Source organism: Psittacula echo, assembly GCF_963264785.1.
Source record: "Psittacula echo genome assembly, chromosome: 3".
Lineage (NCBI taxonomy): Eukaryota > Metazoa > Chordata > Aves > Psittaciformes > Psittacidae > Psittacula > Psittacula echo.
Genome location: NC_137736.1, coordinates 16431015 through 16451008, shown reverse-complemented (window position 1 = coordinate 16451008; position 19994 = coordinate 16431015). Strand labels below are relative to the sequence as shown.

Below are 19994 nucleotides of genomic sequence, written 5' to 3'. Positions count from 1 at the left end.
CTGCATGTCTTCAAAACCTGTATTAAAAAATTTTAATCAAAGGTGAAGTAAATGTTTATAAGCAGCTGAATAGTAAAAATAAAATGCCACCTGTTTTCTCTCTTTAAGGATTTCAACCCACAGAAGAACTTTGGAAGTCCCATAGGAGATCTTCCTTTTTAAGTTCAATCTTTATTGACAACTTTGTGAGTTTGGTCTGTAGGCAGCCACTGGTAGAAGTTACTTCATTTCTAGAGTTTTCAACTGTGTTGCATTTGTATGGTTTTGCCATCAGCGAGTCTACAGGGGTGGCTTCTGTAAGAAGTTGCCAGAAGCTTTCCCCATGTCCAATAGAGCCAATGGCAGGCAGCTCCAAGACAGATCCTCTGCTGGCGAAGGCTGAGCCCATCAGCAATGGTGGTAGCACCTCTGGGATAATAGATTTACGATGGGGAAAAAGTTGCTGCACGGGAGCAATGGCAGCTGCACAGGAGCGGAAAACAGCTCTGGAGACACCAAGGTCAGTGAAAAGGGTGCCTCAGGTGCCAGAGCAGAGATTCTCCTGCAGCCATGGCAAGGCAGGCTGTCCCCCTATAGCCCAGAGGTCTGTGGTGGAGCAGACTCCACCTGCAGCCCATGAAACATCTCACACCAGAGGAAGGGGATGCCTGAAGGAGATTGTGACCTTATGGGAAGTCCTTGCTGGAGCAGGCTCCTGGTAGGACCTGTGGCCCCATGGAGAGGACCCCACACTGGAGCAGAGGAAGGGTAGGAGGAATCCTCCACCTGAACTGACCACAAAACCCTTCCCATTGTGCCATTGGTGGGAAGAGGTCAAGAAAACCAGTGGTGAGGTTGAGTCTGGGAAGAAGGGAGATGAAGGGGAAGGAGTTTTAAGGTTTAGGTGTTAATTCTCATTACCTTACCCTGATTTGATTGGTAAAGTGATTGGTAAAGTATTCATTTCTCCAAGTGTGTTTTATCCATGTTTGTAAATGGCGAGTGATCTCTCCCTAGGTCTCCCTTGTTTAGACCCACAAGCCCTTCATTACATTTTCTCTCCTCTGTCCAGCTGAAGACATTACCTTTATCTACACAAATAAGAGGCAGCAATCAAGTATTTGATTGTCCAAAGACAACAAACATTGCTTATATGATATGGAAAATAAATTCTACTAGCTTCTGCTTATTTCTGGATGACTTTTGGACAAACTTCATTTAACAGTCTCATAAGCAACATTCACCACATAGGTAAGAATGGGCTAATTAAATTTACCAATGATAAACTCAGAATGATCACTACAGGGAAAAAGCACAGTTTAACATCTAGAAAATGCGTCACGACTTAAAGCACTAAAGCAATAAAACAGTCTGAGATTAGAAATTGGAGCTATTCATTCCTTTTGCATACTGTAGAGTTTCCTGTTCAGAGGTGACAGCCTAAGAGTTGGAAGCAAAGCAAAAAAAAAAAAGAACTAAAAATCACAAGTGTGAGCTCCAAATGTGACAGTGCCAGTAATGGCAAATGTAGTAATCCAGCCGCAGTGGACATTAACAATAAGAATGGATTAGTGACAAAAAATTCCTACTCTTATAAATTAATTCTTAGCTCACAAAAGGGACTATACTATGTGGCAACTTAGAATGGCAGATCAGTGCTGATATATATTCTGAAAACTATTAGGATAGACTCCATCCATAGAGAGATATTTACCCTCTGGATTGAGGCTAGTCAAGCACACAGCATTTGGAATAGAAGTATGATACACTTGTCACTAGCTAAGAGCTGAGTTGAGGAAGTCACTCAAGTTGTTCTTTTGAAGTGAGACACAGTAAGATCCAACCACAGGAACAAGTAGATAATGGTGATTAGAGAGGTCTCATGGAAATAAGATACTTAGCTAGCACAATTTTCTAAAACCATACATTGACATTTAATGTTTCACCCTAAAGAATGTCTTATTCTTTTATTACAGAAAGTATACAGAGAAGAGGCTTGTGCAAAACACATAATTTCATAGTTCTAAAAAGCAATTAAAATACATTTTTAAGTTCCAATCTAGTTATGACCAAACTAGCTACACATAGCAGGAATCTCTGCATTTCTTTTCCATCTGAAACTGCTTGTGTTATCTTCCAGCAGGCAGTCCCTCCTTCATGCTTCAAATCACATGTTCTGTTTATTTCCCTTCTGCCATGTACATTACTTCTCTCTCTCTCCTCTTTCCAGGGAGATCTTACAGCAGCCTTCCAGTACCTGAAGGGGGCCTAGAAAACAGCTGGAGAGGAACTTTTTACAAGAGCATGTAGTGACAGGACAAGGAGGAATGGCATTAAAGTGACAAAGGGGACATTTAAATTAGAGGTTTTTCCCTACAAGGGTGGTGAGGCACTAGCACAGGGTGCCCAAAGAAGCTATGGAACACTTCTCTGTCCCTGGCAGTGTTCAGGCCAGGCTGGACAGGGCTTTGAGCAAACTGGTCTAGCTGAAGGTGTCCCTGCCCATGGCAGCATGGTTGGAACTGGATGAGCTTTAAGGTCCCTTCCAACGCAAACAGTTTTATGATTCTTTCCAACCACCATTTCGGAACACTGCATTTTCTTATTTCTTAACTCACCATAATGGGAGCAAGCTTGAGCATGAGGCAGTGCTCATCTGTTTTAAGCCTTTTTCTATGATCTGGCCAAGGATCAACAGGAAGTGCCAAAAAGATACTTTCTTTGCAGAACCAAATGCATATGCTATGGGTCCAATATTCCTCTCTTACCGTGAAGTTCGAGCATGAAGTTGTGACTACCTCTACCTAGATCACCTCCTGAAGATGTGGAAGTTTATGCCAACATAACTAATACCCTAAACGAAAACATTACTCAACCAAACTGAAGCTGTGAAATAGACCAGCCTGCTACCTCACTATTTCTCCCACTGTGAACAATAAAAGTTTGTAAAGAAGATGCAGCTTCTTTACTTGAAAAATAAGCAGCAACATACGCTGGGTTAGTTGCCAGAGATCCACATGTGCGTGAAAGAGCAACTGAAATGGTAGCTGGCTTAGGTTAATGATGCCATCCCAGAATCATCAGGAAGAGGAAAAAAAACTGTTCATATTTCTGATTTCATGTAAGCTAGAAATGTGGCAATGGAGTTTCCTATGCAGCTTTATTTACAAGAGTAGCTTTCATCTGAGGTCCAAAACTGTCAATGATAAAGTTGTCTTGGGCAGTGCCTTGTCTCAGACTTCTTTTGCTTTACTGCAAAATGCCTGATGACTTTTGCTTTTTTGCAAGAAGAGGTTGATATGCATTGAAGTTTCTCAGAGACCACCAAGCCAAACCACCTCCTACAGTGGCACTGAGGCATTTACCTTACCATAGCTGCAAAAGTACCTCCACCTTTCTGGACAGTGTTAAGTATGAGGAATGGTTGGGCATTGAGAGGTATTTTGTTTGACTGATTTTTCATCTGTTGATCCACTTACTGAGGTCTTTACTATGTTGCTTTTTTAATCAAGAAACAGTACTACCTCTCTAAATTTACCATATATGAAACTAAGCTGCTGGCTGTGCTTGCACTTTAGAATATGACAGATGATGTATTCATTTGTCAATCACCAGGGAAGTGATGGATTCCCCCAATACCAGACACTGTTAAGATTCAGCTGGACAATATGCTGGAACATCTAGTCTAGGTGCTACTTTGCCTAGAAAGGACAGACGATCCTTTAGGTGCCTTCCAACCTAATATTCTATGATTCTATGAATTCTTGCACCCTCCTAATAACATTAACTGCACAAAACATTGAGGTTTCTGATGGCTACTTCTTTGTTAGCTATAGTTTGTTGCTAGCTGCCTAGACCAGTACTGTCCAGAAGAAAGAAAAGGACTGAAGATTGGATTTAATCAGAAGCCTCTTCTGCATCACTACACTGATGTCTGCTAGACTCTCCACAGATACTCACTCCATGCATTGTAAACACTCAGGTCTGCAGAGTAGCAAGATTAGTCTTGAAACTTCAGTATTAGCAAGGCATATGCAGAAGGTCTGGTTTGGCAGCTGTCCTCATCCCAGTCTTCAGAAGCAGATAATAAAAACAATGCATCTGCCACAGGAAATTTAGTGAATAATTTTTCAAATACATGATAAAATTCATACTAGCATATTGTATTAGATGCATTACCTTTTGACCTTGCTAGTAAATAGGTTAATCCTTTACAGAAGAATTACTGCTTAACAAAGAGATCTCAAAGAAAGAAAGAAAACAATTACTAAACCAAATTCAGGGCAAAACTAGAAGCATTCCAAGTGGTGTTGAAAATTTTAGGTTGTGTGAAAATAGGAGGTTGCATTATCAGTTATGTTATGAACCCTAAAAAAGGTAGTTTGAAATGGTAACAATCTCACATGCTTGCAGGACAAGTAAAAAGCTTAAAGTACTGAAAGTATTTATATTAAACCCTTATTTCCATTTGTTCAACTTGGGTCTAAGAAATTCACAACTTTAACATATCCTGCAGCTATAAACAAAGAATAACAGAAGTTAACTAAAATGGCAGCATTTAAAAAATGGCAAGCAGACATCCACTCATTTCATAGAAATTAATTAGGTCTCTTCAGTGAAGATCATCTGTTTCATGAAACTAGGACAAAGGAATGTAGGCCAGCCTTTCACATCCAGCATTAACTAGATGACCCACAATGACCTGGAGCAATGTTAATTCTGACTATTCATCTAGCTGGCAACAGGTCTTCCATAATTCATCTTTACAGTTAAAAACAGAACATATTTTTGAAGTCACTTTTATTTACAGAGAACAAACATTTTCAGAAGTTTTCACTTCCAGACCACGTCAGTTGTTGCACTTAAGTTCCCTTTAGTTTTGCCCACTCTCTCTCATCAGAAGATAACTCACACAACAGGCACTTTAACAACTTTGAAAGCAATGCTAATCGAATGATTAAAACTACAGCTTTTGTTTACACACATTTATTTAGGCAATAGAAACACAGCCTTACTCTTTTCCAACTTATGCACATTAATTTCTACTGACCTGTTGTGGTTTAACCGCAGCTGGTAACTCAGCACTACACAGCCAGTTGCTCACCATCCCATCCCAGGCAGGATGGGGAAGAGAATCAAAAGACTCTAAAACCCACTGGTTGAGATAAGAACCATCCAGTAACTAAAGTAGACTATACTAATATTAATAATAATAATGGAAATAACAAGGGGAGAGAAGATAAAACCAAAAGGAGAAAGGGAGGAGAAAACCCCAAATAAACTCAAGTGATGCACAATACAATTACTCACCACACACTGACCAATACCTGGCCCAACCCAAAAAGCAGTCAGTCCCTTTCTTAGCCTTAACTTCCTATAGCCTTAGAGCTCAATTTAATTAGAAATTATGAACCACAGTTAAAGTTAAACCCAAAGGTTCCGAGATCCCATTGGCAGGGAAAAGGGGAAGTACTCAGTTTACAGTAAATAATGACGTTTTTCCTTTAAATTACATATTTGGAAGAAGGATTTCAGGACCTTTTCCCCTTGAGTTTAAAAGCAAGTTTAAATTCTCTATATATCTGTCTATTTTTAATCTAAACTCTGAAGTATTAGCTGTCTGAAGTTGTATTGAAGAATCAAACTGAGGTCATACTCTATACTGAAGTTACACTAGAGTCTTGCTTTAACTATATTTGAGAGTAAACAGTTAACTGTAGCTGTGGACTGAAAAACTACAAAAACAAAGTGAAAGTCTTCTCAAATATCAAAAGAAAGTACCTAAGAACTTAAAGTGGTGCAGCCACAGCAGAAAGCAGAGATTGTTATGAAATCAAAGCAATTCTTTATTGTAACCTTCTCAAACTGTAACTCTTCCATAGGTGCAATAGAAGTAAAATTGGGGTTTGGTTGTTTTTTTTACGTGGCTTTATTTAATGTTTAAATTAAACATTAACATTTAATGTAATCTCCATTACCCTTACCCAAATCCAAGCAAGCCAAAAGTCTTAAAACAAAACTTGACTTTGTCTTACATCCGAGACAAGAAAAGCCTGGGTTGAAGTTTCAGATGAGAATGGGTTCCTTGTGTTTTGGCCCAAGACAGATGATAATTTAATTTTTATTCAAATAGCCTACTTCAATAGATTTAATGCATTGAAAATAAAGTCATATGTCAGCATACTGACATAAGAACAGAACACCCTAACAAAAAAAAGGCATATAGACAATGAAGGACGATACAAATGATTAGATTAAAAAAAAAAAAAAAGAAGCCAAAAATGGAATACAAAGAGTAACATACCTCAGAAATCAAGGAATGTTGAAAATACCATTTTTCTCACAAATAAAAAAACAAAACAATTTATGGTTTTTACAGTTTAATCCTCTTGGATTAGAAAAGTAACCTTATATATGGTGTTACCTTGCACTTCATGTATAAATTATTCACTGCAACATAAGATAAGCGGAAAACCAAAACCTACAGTGCTAATATCAATTTCTATTAGGAAAGTCTCTTAAAACACAGTACCTAGTTCAAATGTCTCCTTCAGATGGAGCAGAAGGGTGGTGGAGGAGGCAAAGAGATCAGTATGACAACAACCTGACACAAAACACAACCTAGCATTATTTTGATGTATACAGAAAGCAAATCTGAGCTTTACTGATGCTTTCAGGATTGCATTTCCCAGAATCTACACAGAACAGGTAAGAAATACAGCTGATTTTTTATCATTTGCTCTGTTTTGAAATAATAACAAACCCTCTGTCTTCCTGAGATCTGAAGATCAACATATGTTATCCAAAACAACTTCGGAGTGTTTCAGAAATCACAAGACACTTTCAGTGCAACTGGCTTCAATTAGATTCTTAAATAGAATCTATAACTTGGAAAAGTCTCACAGTAAAACACCAGTAGCTCTAACACATCACTCCTTCACATTTTCATACTTTGCTGTTTAGAAACATGTGCACTCGTACAGGAAAACTTATGCAGTAAATTACAAGGTGGTCCTTCATTTGCTGACAGCCCAAAGCCATCTAGAATACAGTACACGAACTGTTTCATTTGTTTTGTATCAGAAGAACTAAAAAAAGTAACCATCAGAACTGAATTCTCTCTCTTTCCAACCAAATGTTTCTTTAGAAGGATCCTTGCATATCAGAGGAACCACTTCAGGGCTCCAGCACCTTCCTCAAAAAGAGCAAAGTGCTGCAAAAATGCAGTACTTGAAGCATTCATGAGTATGTGATACTCCACAAGCCAAACTGCAGGTTGTGGAAGGAAGCAGAAACTTAAGGTAGCTACTTTAATTTTCTTTTCTGAATATCCATTCAGAAATCTCCTGCACACTTGTACCCAATTACAGTGAGCAACACATAAGCTATTAACAGACCCTTTTTAAACTAAATATTCTGCTAACCCATGCAAATTGAGCTCCTATCTCTGATATACAACTCTAGAATAAGCAAATAAGCACTGAATTAACTATGGCAGTGACATATTACTAGTAAGTTTTTAATGGCACACACCAAAAACTTTGTACAAAGTCTATTAACATATACAGTACACTAAAATGGGGCTTCTGCTTCAGTGCCAAGAATACTTGTCAGGAATGAAAAGATATTTTTAGATTATTTTTTCTGAATTTCTATTGTCTGGGGTTTCTTTCCAAAAGAAACTCAAAACACCTTCTGGAACCACACTGGAACAACAGTAACTACAGTTGTGACAATGAAATATTACCAAAATCAATATAAAAGGAATTATTGCTTTTAACCCTGCTGAACACTAGTTTGCAATCTTACTGGATTTATTCATATATTTATATTTTACAAAATCTGAGTCAAGTAAAAGCATTTAATGCTTACTCATAAGGAATTAAAAAGTACAGACCAAACTGTCTGCTTCAGATTCATCTCTCCAGTGCAGCACTTTAGAAGGAATAGGGGAGAGAAACTTCAAGAAAAAAGTGGTTTTGCACTCCCCTATTTGTGACTATTAACAGCTATAGCTTATGTTTTCAACAAGTAGTTAACTACTTAAAGCAAACATATTTAAAAGTTTAGCCTACCTAGAGCACAGTTTCATCACTTTTTTTCAGTACAAAAGTACATTTTCCCCTTATTTCTTTATCTTCCACCTGTTATTTCAACATTCTTTTGTAAGCAGTGGCCAACAAGACGCATTTCTACTAAGGTGCTACATACTGAAGTGGGATTCTAATTAGATATTTATTATTCTGCTGCAACATTTCATGCTGATATAACAAATCTGTTTAGATCCCTGGCAGTTCATTATAGTCTAGCTTCACTGTAGCACTTCCTATTACAACATTAATGGCATTGAGATAGGACAGTAATTAAAACTTTATACTTTCTGTAAATGGAAGAAAATTTAATAAATTGGCTTTCTTGCTTAATTAATTGTGGTTTATATACTGCTACTATGCAGTTGCAACAAATGTCTTTCAGCTATTATTGATGCTCTCATTGCACTGTTAGCAAATTAGCCTCAACATGTTTAAGAAGCCAACAAGGCAAAAGGCTTCAAAGGTACACACAGATAAACATGCTAAACTGATCTGACTAAATAATCCTGAATATACAGCCAAGTACAGTCAAAACAATTCTTAGAATTCACTCCGAATAGAATAAAAGTAATATATCACCATGCTTAAAAAGACTAAAGCAGCTGTTGAATCCAAAACTTGTTCTATATAGAATAGGAGGTCTTGTATTGTGCAGTTCCTAGCTCTGAAAGTAGCCTTCTCAATGAAATCAGAAACAGTAACTTCTAACATTTAAGAGAGCTAACCTCATTCTGGAAAATAGTAGCCTGATGTCCATACTTGAGAATTCAGCTGAGCTACATAGATGAAAGAACAGCACCACCTAGTTCTCTATTTAAAAGTTTTACAAAAATACATCAATGGATGATAATATTTGAATCTATATTCACAGATGTGTGTGTATATACACTACGAAACGTGTCACACTTCCACAGGAAGCAATACTAACAAGTTTGTCAGGAGTTATTAATGCATCCAGCATAGACTATTTGCAAATGTATTCTGAAGGAATAGAAAAGAAAAAAAACAAACTTGCACACGCAAGAATGTTAGAAGCTTATAATAATATAAATAACTATTGTTCTGAAGCACCATAAACACTGAATTGATTGCCCATCCGTACCTAATGCTACTTGTGGGGCCTTTTCACTAATTTAACCAAAGTACTGTGTGTGTATTAATTATCATTAATTCTCCCATTCAGTAGTCTGACACTTTGAAGAATGTTAGGTATTAGCTGGACTGAAAATTTTCATGTTAAGAATTTCCCTGCTAGTGAATGAGATGCCTATTCAAACAATCCAGGAGTCTACCATGACACAGCAGCAGCACCTCAGAAGCTGCCTAGTCATACCATAAGGGCATCTTAACCAAGCTTTCCTAGCACAGCTGCCCATGTTTCATTTTGATAAGCACATACCGACACAAGCAGAACCGTAAGCCAGTTTTTCTACACACGCTGTATTTTCTAAGGTCTCACATCAACAGTACATAACAGCAGTGGAACTTTATTTCTGAAGACATCTTCTGTTTTGACATTGACACTCATCAGTAAACTCTGATTTCTTATATTAATATACATCACACTAGATATTTTCCGTAAGGCTTTTAACTGAAATAGAGTACAAGTGACATTAATACCACAACTGTCCTGGATAGTTGTGCATTTTACACTGCAATGGCATGTCTTGTAATATTACAGAGAAAACGGGAGTTAACTGCACCTACAAGGTGTTTTAGCTGCATTTGAACAACATGTTCAAGTCAAATAATTGATTAACTTAGAAGGAAAGTGAAACACAGCCACACTGAAATGATCTCATGTACCACATTAGCATCAACCTGCTGAAGTTCATCTAAATCCCTGGCTTTCCCATGGTAGCTTCTAATTATTTTCCGCTCTCACATCTGAGCCTTCCTACCAATGTAGAAGTTTTCCATGCCATACAACACAATAAAAAGTCAAGATCTCAACAAACAAAAGAGACTAGAGCTTCATGACTACCTGCCACTGGCTCCCCTAGAGGTAGAGAGAAGTAGAAGGAATAAAACAATAATAACTGGGGGAAAAAAAAAATAAATAAACCTAAGCCTCATATTGCATCCCATCCAGGGGTTTTATTCTCCAAAGCAGAAAGAAGGATGTCTTCACATAGCTTCTACAGAGTGCACTTGCCCTAGAAGTTTCACTTGCTGTATTCCATTTCCTGGGGAAAGGAGGAGGTAGACAATCACAGCAGGAGAAAGACAAAGCTTTGCTGTATCCTGCAACCTAAAGTCAAACAGTGCTTTGTTCCAGACTAATCTTTGTACATGTCTTGATCTTTCACAGCAAAGGCTTTTATGGTAACTCTGGAGGTGATATTTTATTCCTAGAGAAAGTAAGTTGCCCCATTCCCTACCGCCCTATCTATCTACCTACCTACCTATCACAAATGAAGGCCACTTAGGTGTTGGCATAGCATAACTCACTTGTTGCAGAGTTGACACTTTAATGTAAACAGATTATACAGGATCCACATTTCAGGCCCTTATCCTCACAATCTTAAGAAGGGAAACCCCTTCATGCATACAAAAGTAGGGCTGTTTCCCTAACTTCAGGTCTTGCAGCTGCAAACAGAAGCAACCAAGTTTGGTTTTCTTGACAGGCATCCTAGGCAGACTATGCCTGCAGGGAGATTATGTCAGCTCTGGACCATTCTTTAAGGGGAGTTATTCACTGCAAGAATGTCATGTATTTTACATACCAAACCAAAGCATTAACCAGCAGCTTGTAACCCACAAACCACATTTAGTGAGGAGAGATATACCAATACTTGACAAAAAAATCCAAGTAAGGTAAGGACAATGGTATGAAGCAGCCAAGCAAATAGTCACAGTGCTAGCCCATATTTAACTTAGTTATGCACTACTTCTATTCATCTTGATTATGTTTATATAAGCAATAGTTATCCTACGACTGTAACATGTTAGATTTAGGACTCCACTTTTTAGACATAGCACAGCATATAAAGCCAGTTCACTGCTAATTTGGTTTTATACCAAAAGATGAGACACTTTTATTATGTAATATCCTGGTAATTTTCAGACTTGGTATTTAAGTTCTGAAAATCTCATCCATCTTCAGTGTTTCTAATTTTGCAACAATTTATTTTAATTTAAAATTGAAGGGATTCCCTTTCAACTGTACAGATAGTTTACATTAACCAAATGATCATTAAGCAAGACTGTACTTACAGCTTCCTCCCTATTAGTCCAAATCTCACCTGTATTTCTGTAGTATTACAAGGCCACGCTATACAAGCCTTGAGATAGCAAGAACATTAGTAGAAACCTCCAAGTGGAATGGAAAAGTTAAAAATGGTAAAGGCAAGAAGAAACTTCAATGCTGTGCTAACTCTGATGAACACAGTATCTCACATCAGTTAAACTCATTAAAAACTTGCAATGTTATCTTAAAGCTTTCTCCAAACATACAGAAAAGAAGTTCTCTCATTTTCACTATTAGATGAATGAATTCACCTAAAGAAAATATTACAGCATGTTATATCATTTTATGACCTCTCATGGATTCGAGATGCTGCGTTAATCCTCGATTAGTAATCAGGTTAGTGAGTAATATGTCTAGTCACTGCATTTATTTTCCCATTTGCAAACAGCTGCAGTTCAACATTTTAATATACTTAAAGATTAATAAAAAAGCTTCTTTTAGTTAATAACTTGGAATGTGAGCTAGTGTTTTCAGATGTCAAAATCTAACTTTCTCTGTATAAACCGTGCAAACCAATGGAGACTTCTTCACTGTTCCGCAATTTACATCCATCAACGTATCACAACGAAGCATCAACTAGCATGTCAAGATTTAAACTTCAAATATAAAAAACATACTAATAAAAAGAAGGGGAAAAGCCTTTGAAAAATTATAAATATAAAATGAGCTTCACACTGGAACATGCTTTGTACCATCTCTGCATTAAAAGAAATTTGATTGCTTCTGCTTCAACTAGTGCAGCTTTTCCCCTCAGTGGGGACTAACCAGAACAGCCTCCCTGCCTTTTAGCATAGGAGGAAAAAAAGCAGGTCAAGTTACACTGTTAATCCAGCAGATGTAGGTCAGTTTAGGATAAATATTGGAGCAAATGGAAAATACCAGAGTGCCTACTACAACTGCTACTGTGAAGTAATTTGGCCTTATTCTCTTCAGAGCTGTCAGTCAGTCAGTCACAGTTGTGGAGTTCCCTGTGCTGAACTCGAAAAGCCAGAGTTTTAACACTTGGGTCAGTACAGCCACATCAGCCTATTCAGCATCTGCCCAAAGTGGCAATAACACAATGCAATATATACTGATAATATCCAGAAAAGCGTAACTATTATCATGGGGGGGGGTCACAAATTATTTTTGCATATGACAGCATACTCAAGTTATTGTAGCTAAGATTTAGCAAGTGAATTACCATGATTAGAATAATTGTTTGATTAATATTGTGGTATATAAGAAACTTAAAATATAAACAGAAAATTTTAATCTCTAACCTAAGGATAGTCTCTCACACTATCCTTCCCATCCAACAAAGACAATGACAGCTTAGTCAAACTGTTTATAGAAAGATGATGATAGAGGGACTATCAAAGCTATGCAGACTATCGTTATACTGCATATGACATATGCACTGTTTCACAAATAACCTAAAGCTTCCTAACTGCATTCACAGAACAAGGAATAAGCTGGAGAGTTTAATAATATCTCTTTAGTGTCCAAAACTTACACAGAGAAACCTTCAGCTCAAGAGCTTTAGGGGTTCAAATTGAAAAATACTGACTATACACTAACTTTTCTGAAAAAGAAGAGCAGCTGCCTATGAACAGCTAATGTTCTTTAATAGCTATGTAAGAAAAGGAGAATCCTAAATTGAATATTAAAAGATTGTATGAAGAATAAACTTTAGCATTTACAGTAATGTAAAGCTATATTAAAAGTGATTTGCTGCTACTTACAATGTGACAGCTATAAAAGCTGTCACACTCTCCCAAAAACCATTTGATTGAACTAGGAAGCAGTAAATACAACTCAACTCATGGTTAGGAAGAAAGGGTCTTTCCCTCAAAAATCCCAAACTTAGCAGACACCAAACACACCTGAGTAAGGCTCACGGACACCAAGATCTCTGGTTTGCAAATAAAAGGACAGCAAAGGACATGAGTATGATTTTATTCTTCACATTTGCAGATGTTAGGTAAAGGACAACAAGTAGGCAGACACTGTTAAAAGAAGAAACAGTCCTGCAGCCACCTACAACAAGGATAACTACCTACGTTCTTCACTAAATCCTTTCTACCCATTTCAAGTTCTCCATGTTAAAAGTCATACGTCTAAGACATAAGTATTAAAGAGAGCACTGGGAAAATGCAATACACAGCCTCCAGTGTTAGCACTCTGCTTTGTTATTGAAATAAATGTTCTCTGTTTCTCCCACTCCACCCTTAAAATCCTATTATGATAGCACGCTATGTATTGACATTTAAAGCACCCATCCTGAGCTTACAGAGCATTAACATAAGAGGAATTGTAAACATTCAGACTTTGTCTTTTTCATTTTTAAAATGAAGGGAAAAGATGCTGAAACAGGTTCATAAAAAAACAAAACCAAAAAAACCAGCAGCACATTAAGAACCCTTGCAAAGACACCCCCGTTTATTTCTGAAAATACTCAATTCTTAGCAAAATGCTTTACCTGTGTAGAAAGGTAAGTTGCTCAAGGGTAGATTCTTGAAAGAAATAATGATTTTACAATTTACTCCTTAGCACTGGAATTTGACATTTGCCTTTCCTCCTTTCAAACACACCTAAAAAAACTAATTGGGAAGAAGGGATATACTCATTAAGATCATACTTAATATTGAGGCAATTCCAAAGAAAAATCATATTAAACTGTCTAATCACTTTATCATTCTACATTTGTTTTGGAATGTGTATTGTAAAACCTACATCAGTGGCATTCTTTCTAGAGAAGACCCTCCATTGTTCTGAGAGTGTCTAACAAAATTAGCTTGCCATTAGATTCATGTTTTAAAACAAAACTGAAGTACTCCCTTCTCTTGGAGAAGGCATTAAGACAAAGACAGCATCTTCCATTTCTATGTTTTAAATATTAGATGAGGGGAAATCATGGTGCTAACACAGTCAACCATGCTCTGGTTATACTGCTGTTCTCTTGGCAGCTACCTGATGTCCATGTCTTAATCACAGAGTTATCAGTTACCTAATCACCATTTGTGATGCATAAGGAAAAGAATTCCACTCTTTCACGATCCAATCTTGACTTTTACATAGCAATATTAAAATAATACCCTTAATCATTGGCACTAGATGATCTTAAGGTCCTTTCCAACCCTAGCTATACTATGATTCGATGAATCACATCCAACACACTTTGTCAGTTGCAGAATCAGGCCACAGTAATGGGAAATGTAATTATGAGAACTAAGATTTCTACAATAAAAAACTATGGCTTACAGACATTGATTTTACATTATAATGGAGTTGCAACTGACAATTAAGTATATTTCAAAGCAGAGAGATATTCACTGGTTTACATTCCTGAAACAAGCTTAAAATAAAACAAGAACTAACACGAAAGTACACAAGAAACATTTGTTTCAGTGGAGGTGCTTCTGCTGATCAACATTTCCATGGAATTACTTCTTCAAAGAGAAACTTCAAAACCATTTATTGATGAATTGCTGACAGAAAGTTAATATTTTGTGTGTGAGAGTCATAAAGATTGTAGGAGTGAGCAATCTCTATTCATGTATTCCTTGGGAAAGCTGTATGACATCATCAATGGGAATTTGGATTGTTTATTTACCTCATATTCTAAAATGGGACATTAACTGCTGTATGATGACTATTAATAAAATTACATTAAGAAAGCAAGCAAAAGAATTCATAAAGTATGAACTAACCTGATAACTAAGCAGCCTACCAAGCCTTGGTTAAATTGACAGAAGTCATATAAAGACACCCACTACCACGCAGACCAATACATTTTATGTTTCAATTTATACATACAAGATCCAAAACAATGATCACATCAAAACTACTGTATTCTAATATGCAATCATCTATAGCCTCCAAGAACTTAGAGAATTATAACAACATGCTTTTGACTTTCTGTATACCATATTAGTGTAACAAACCTTAGCTGTCAGGACAATCCCTATGCTTTCAGCATCAGGTTGCCAAGCTCCTGCTATCAGGAGTCCTACTGAATATTCAAAACAGAATCTAGGTACTCAAGTTGAGTAACGTACAACAACTTCATCTGAAGTCAACTCAGATGATCTGAGAAGTAGCCATTTGCATTATTTGCTCATAAATTTCATTATGGGTTTTGGGGGTTTTTTTGTTTGGTTTTTGTTGTTGTTTTGGTTTTTTGTTAATTCTGCTTGTAATAGATCTGGGCTTAAGAGGGAAAAAAAAAAGGTCTCACCCATAAGCAATTATCTGTCTTCACTGATTTTCTGCATCAGTGATCACCATTTCAGACGAATTAAAGTGTCCCTACATTATTTTCATTAGTAGACAGGTTGCAAGTATTGAAAGCATCCGAAGAAACCATGTTGAGAAGATTTGCCTGGCATTGGCAGAGAACTGAAAGCAGATCATTTGCTACCACATACGGCACTATCCAGTGTCTTCTCAGGAGCAGAGCACATTAAGGCATTAGATGCCATTTGCATTATCACACAGCAGGGGGCTACAGCAGCTACAATTCCAAGATAATCTTAACCCATATCTCTATACTATCAATCCAACAAAACTGTTTTTAATATTAGAGTTTCCCACAGTATCACTCTTTATTGTAAAGAGCTTACTTTTCAGGTTGCACAAAAACAGCTGAAGTGCTGTACTCCAGTTATTCTAAAGATATGCTGTCCCCCAACTGCTAAATTTTGTTCAAGAAAAGCTAAACTCAAGAAGCAGAAAGAAACAATCAAAATGAAACAAAGTAAGGCTGACTGTAAACATACCTAACAGTTTAACCCCTCAGGACATCATTTAAGTACTCCCAAATCATTACAGTGCACAAGTTACGACAACAGCAGCCAGAGATCCTACTATTTTCACAGCAAACGCTGGAGAGGGCAGAGCAGACTAATATCATACCCGAGCTCAGCTGACAAACCGCTTCTCAGCTCAACATGTTATTACTCCCTCTTCCACCTCCATCGCTTCCCTTTCACAGCAAGCAGTTGACACTGGGTTCTTTTACTCCTTGCTTGCCTCGTTTCCGAAACGGCTGCTTGCTGTTAATGCTATTCCATGCACAAGCTGAGAAGCATTATTCTATGCCCTCTTACCTCAGCTGATGCTTCATCAATACTCAGGACAGATTCCTTAAGCAAGCCTCTCCACAGATCATGCCAGAAAGGAACACTTCCATCCAGGCCACATGTCAGCTTGACTTTTTGTCACCCTGGCCTTAAACTTAATTAGCTTCAGTTTCACTAACTGGAACCATCCATAGTTACAATCCAGAAATGCTTCGAATCCTCAGAACAAAGATCTTATTCACATACAGAGCTGACAAAAAACCTGCAAGTCCTACGGCCCACAAACAGAAAATCGGAGAAACCTTAACAAATCCATTGAACCACTTTACCACGCCGTTTGGGGAAGCAAAGCAAACCAACAGGGGAAAAAAAAAAATCCCACTTTTAAATGCAGGTATAAAGCTGCCGACAAGAAATGTGCCTGATATGGTAACTGTGTCTGCTAGTTGTGCCAAAATAAATGGCAGAAACTGTGGAAACAACATTTGTGCAGTAGGACTATAAGGGGGACCAAAAAAATGTGATATTCTGTTAACTGCGGTCACTATTCAGGGAAGTCTTCTCCTAGCAAACATTTAGTCATCATCTTCTCCAATCCCCTTTACCTTAAGAGAACAGGATGGTAGAACTTATTTCCTCTCACTCCTGTCTTACGGCTACAGGTTCTTTGTATCTCCTCCCCCCTTTTCTTCCCCCCAGTAGTGCTCAGCAAAGGGGCCTCGTGAAGCAGCACTGCTGAAGTGCAATATACAAGAGCCTAAGTGTTACCGACTGAAATTTTAATCAGAAGCTGAAAAAATAATTCTGTGGGAAACCAAAAAGGGAGAGATGCTTTACAGACACAGAGGGCAAGATGGGTAACACGTTAAGCATCGCCTTTCCCCGTCTGCCAGGACAGGCCCAATCTGGTTATTTTCACATAGCCACAGTTGGATTTGTATTACACCCCTTTCCTCGCAACATGTTTTTTACCTGATGCAGTTCACGGAGTTACATTTTGTCTGGCACACTCCCTGAACTGCTGTGAAAGGCATCACTGTTTTTAATCACTGGTTTACTCTCCCAACTGCAATGTGCTGAATGCAGCTGATTGCATCTTAGGGAAGATCAAATCCTCCTCCTCCAGCAACAACCCCGATTTTATTGGTGACAGAAAGTCAGTCCAGACGCTTCCCACCACCACCCCCCTCTTCCTTCGCAGGGCAATGAATCGACAATTCACAGGGAATGCAAAAGGCAGAGAAGAGCCAACCCCCAGGTGCAGCCCGCCGCACATGCCTCAATAAATAATCTTGTATAGCACCAACACAGCAGCTCCTTGTGCAGTGACGTACAGGGCAACTCAAACATCGGCAAAGAATACAAATAGTCTTGGGCGCTGGAACTGGCCGCTGCTGCCTTTGCCGACAGCGCTCACACACAACCCCCCCCCCCCCCTTCACCCCTCCTAGACCGGTAACTTCTTCGGGACGCCGCAGGCTCATCGTGTGCGTCGGGCCCCACGGCGGCTGCCTTTGCTCCCGCTACGGGCTGCCAGCCTCTGCTCCCTCCGGAGACCCCCCGACACATGACGGAGCCGAGGGAAACGCGAGATATATTAAACTTGACGCGGAATGGCACGGCCGAGGCGAGAGGGGGGGAGAAACAGAAAAGAAAAGCATTAATCTTACATGGCCACTTAGTTTAATCGTCTCTTCGCTTCTCCCTCCCTAACTCGCACGCCGAGCGAGGGAAGCAGAGAGGCGCCACCCGCCGATCCCCCCGACGCCCCCATAGCCACCCTCAAGCCCGGCCGTCGCCATCCCGCCGCGGCAAACTCCGGGCGGCAGCGCGACGCAGCGGGCTCGACCGTCGGCTCGGCTACCCCCCAAGCGGCAGAGCTCCGAAGGAACCCCCGCAGGCAGCCGCGGCGGTCCAGCGGCACCCCAGCAGCGTGCGGAGGGTTTCTCTCCGCCGCGGCCGCCACGTTTGACTTCTACGGATAACGTTAATTAGGGAGAGCGGCGGCCCAGCGGTGGGGAGGAGGGAGGGGGAAATACATCCAGTCTGGAAACTAGCCGCAGGATGAGCCGCCCGGAGCAGGATGCTGAAGGGATCCGCTTGCGAACCCCCGGCTCATCCGATTACCCTACGTACACATTCTATACCGCACATACAGAGGCGCATTCCCGGCGGCGGCGCAAGCGAAACACGGGCCCCCCAACCCCCCCTCCGCCGCCGGGGAGGCACGGCTGGAGCCCGCACGTTTCCCTGGGATGCTGTTGCAGCGCACCCGGTGCTGCTGCTTCTGCGGCCGCACTCGCACTTTCGGGGACACGTTTGCGGCGGGCGAGCAGGGAGGTGACGGGGAGTTGAAAGGGTGACTGCAGGGGATGGCGAGCGACCGGTGGCAGGCGGGGAGGACGGAGGGGGCAGGAAGAAGCCGGCCAAGGAAGGGCAGGAAGGGTTAACAGCCGTGCGGCGCGTTAGCGCTGGGTAGCGCTACCCGGGAGGGAGACTGGGGGCGCCCAGGGAGGGGAGGGCGGCGGGGAGGAAGCGGGTCAGGAGCGGGGCGGCGGGGAGGAGGATGGGCGGGGGGGCTGGGATGCCCCGGACCGCGGCGATACCCCCCGGGGTCCCTCCCTCCCCCTTTCTCTCCCTCCCTCCCCGCGCGGGGCAGGGGTGGGGAGGAGGCGGTACCTTGTACGAGGATCCCGCAGAGGCTGTAGAAGCGCAGGAGCGCTCCGGGCTTCAGCCGCATCCTGGGGGCTCCCCTCGGGCTGGGTGGGCGCCAGGCACGCAGATCCGCAGCCTCTCGCCGCTCCGCTCTCCGGGCGCTTCCTTCCCCCCGCAGGAGCCGCCGCCGCCGCCGCCGCCGCCGCAGTGTCTCCCTCGCTGTATCCAGTGGGGTGAGAAGGAGGAGGAGGACCAGGGTCGCGGGGGTGGATTGGGGAGGGAGGAGGAGGACGAGGAGGGGGGGGGAGCAGCTCTCTCTGCTGGCTCCGGAGCTGCGAGGCAGGTTCAGGTTCCCCCTGCCGAGCGGTGCTGGGTACCCCTGCTGGCTCCCCTCGCCGCTGCCGGCGCTCCCGTGTGCCCGTCCCGTCGCGGTGCGGGGAGCTGCGGTAGCGCTGGGAAGCTGCTCCGCTCCGCTTCCCGGCTGGAGACACAAGGGCAATCACCGCTTGCGAGGCTCCCCTGCCCTAGCCCCGCCCCTTTATGTCTGGAGCCCCGCCCCTCGCCCCGCCCCCGGGGCCACACCCCGGCCCTCCCTGGGCTGCGGCCACGCCCCTGACACCGCCTTGGCCACGCCCCCACCGGCACGGCCCGCCACTCAGGTGGGTGCGTGACGAGCACCGGCGGCTGTCCAATAGGAGGTGGCCGGGCGCGGCCGGACAGCCAATGGGGCGGTGACGGAGGAGGCTCGAGGCGCCAGGTTACAAAACAAACGGGCGTTTCGCAGAACCTTCACCCGCAAGCTCGAGGCCGGGCCCTGAGTGACGTCGGCCAGGACCAATCGCGAGGAGACATAGCGGCTCTCCAGCCAATAGGCGGTGAGCGACGGGACGGGGGCGTGGCCCGGCGGCGGGGCGCTGTCCAGACCCGGTACTGAAGTGGCGGTCGGCGGCACGG

General features: G+C 41.4%; 1 protein-coding gene across 1 annotated transcript in view; it reads right to left on the bottom strand.

Annotated features, from left to right (window-relative positions):
- The window catches only part of CADM2 (cell adhesion molecule 2), a gene marked incomplete at both ends in the record, with an annotated part of 618340 nt that extends 599215 nt beyond the window's left edge, over nt 1-19125 (bottom strand). The window contains one exon of the mRNA XM_080612961.1: nt 19065-19125. Within this exon, the coding sequence (XP_080469087.1) occupies nt 19065-19125 (61 nt within the window). The remainder of the gene's footprint in view (nt 1-19064) is intronic.
- Nucleotides 19126-19994: the final 869 nt, after the last annotated feature.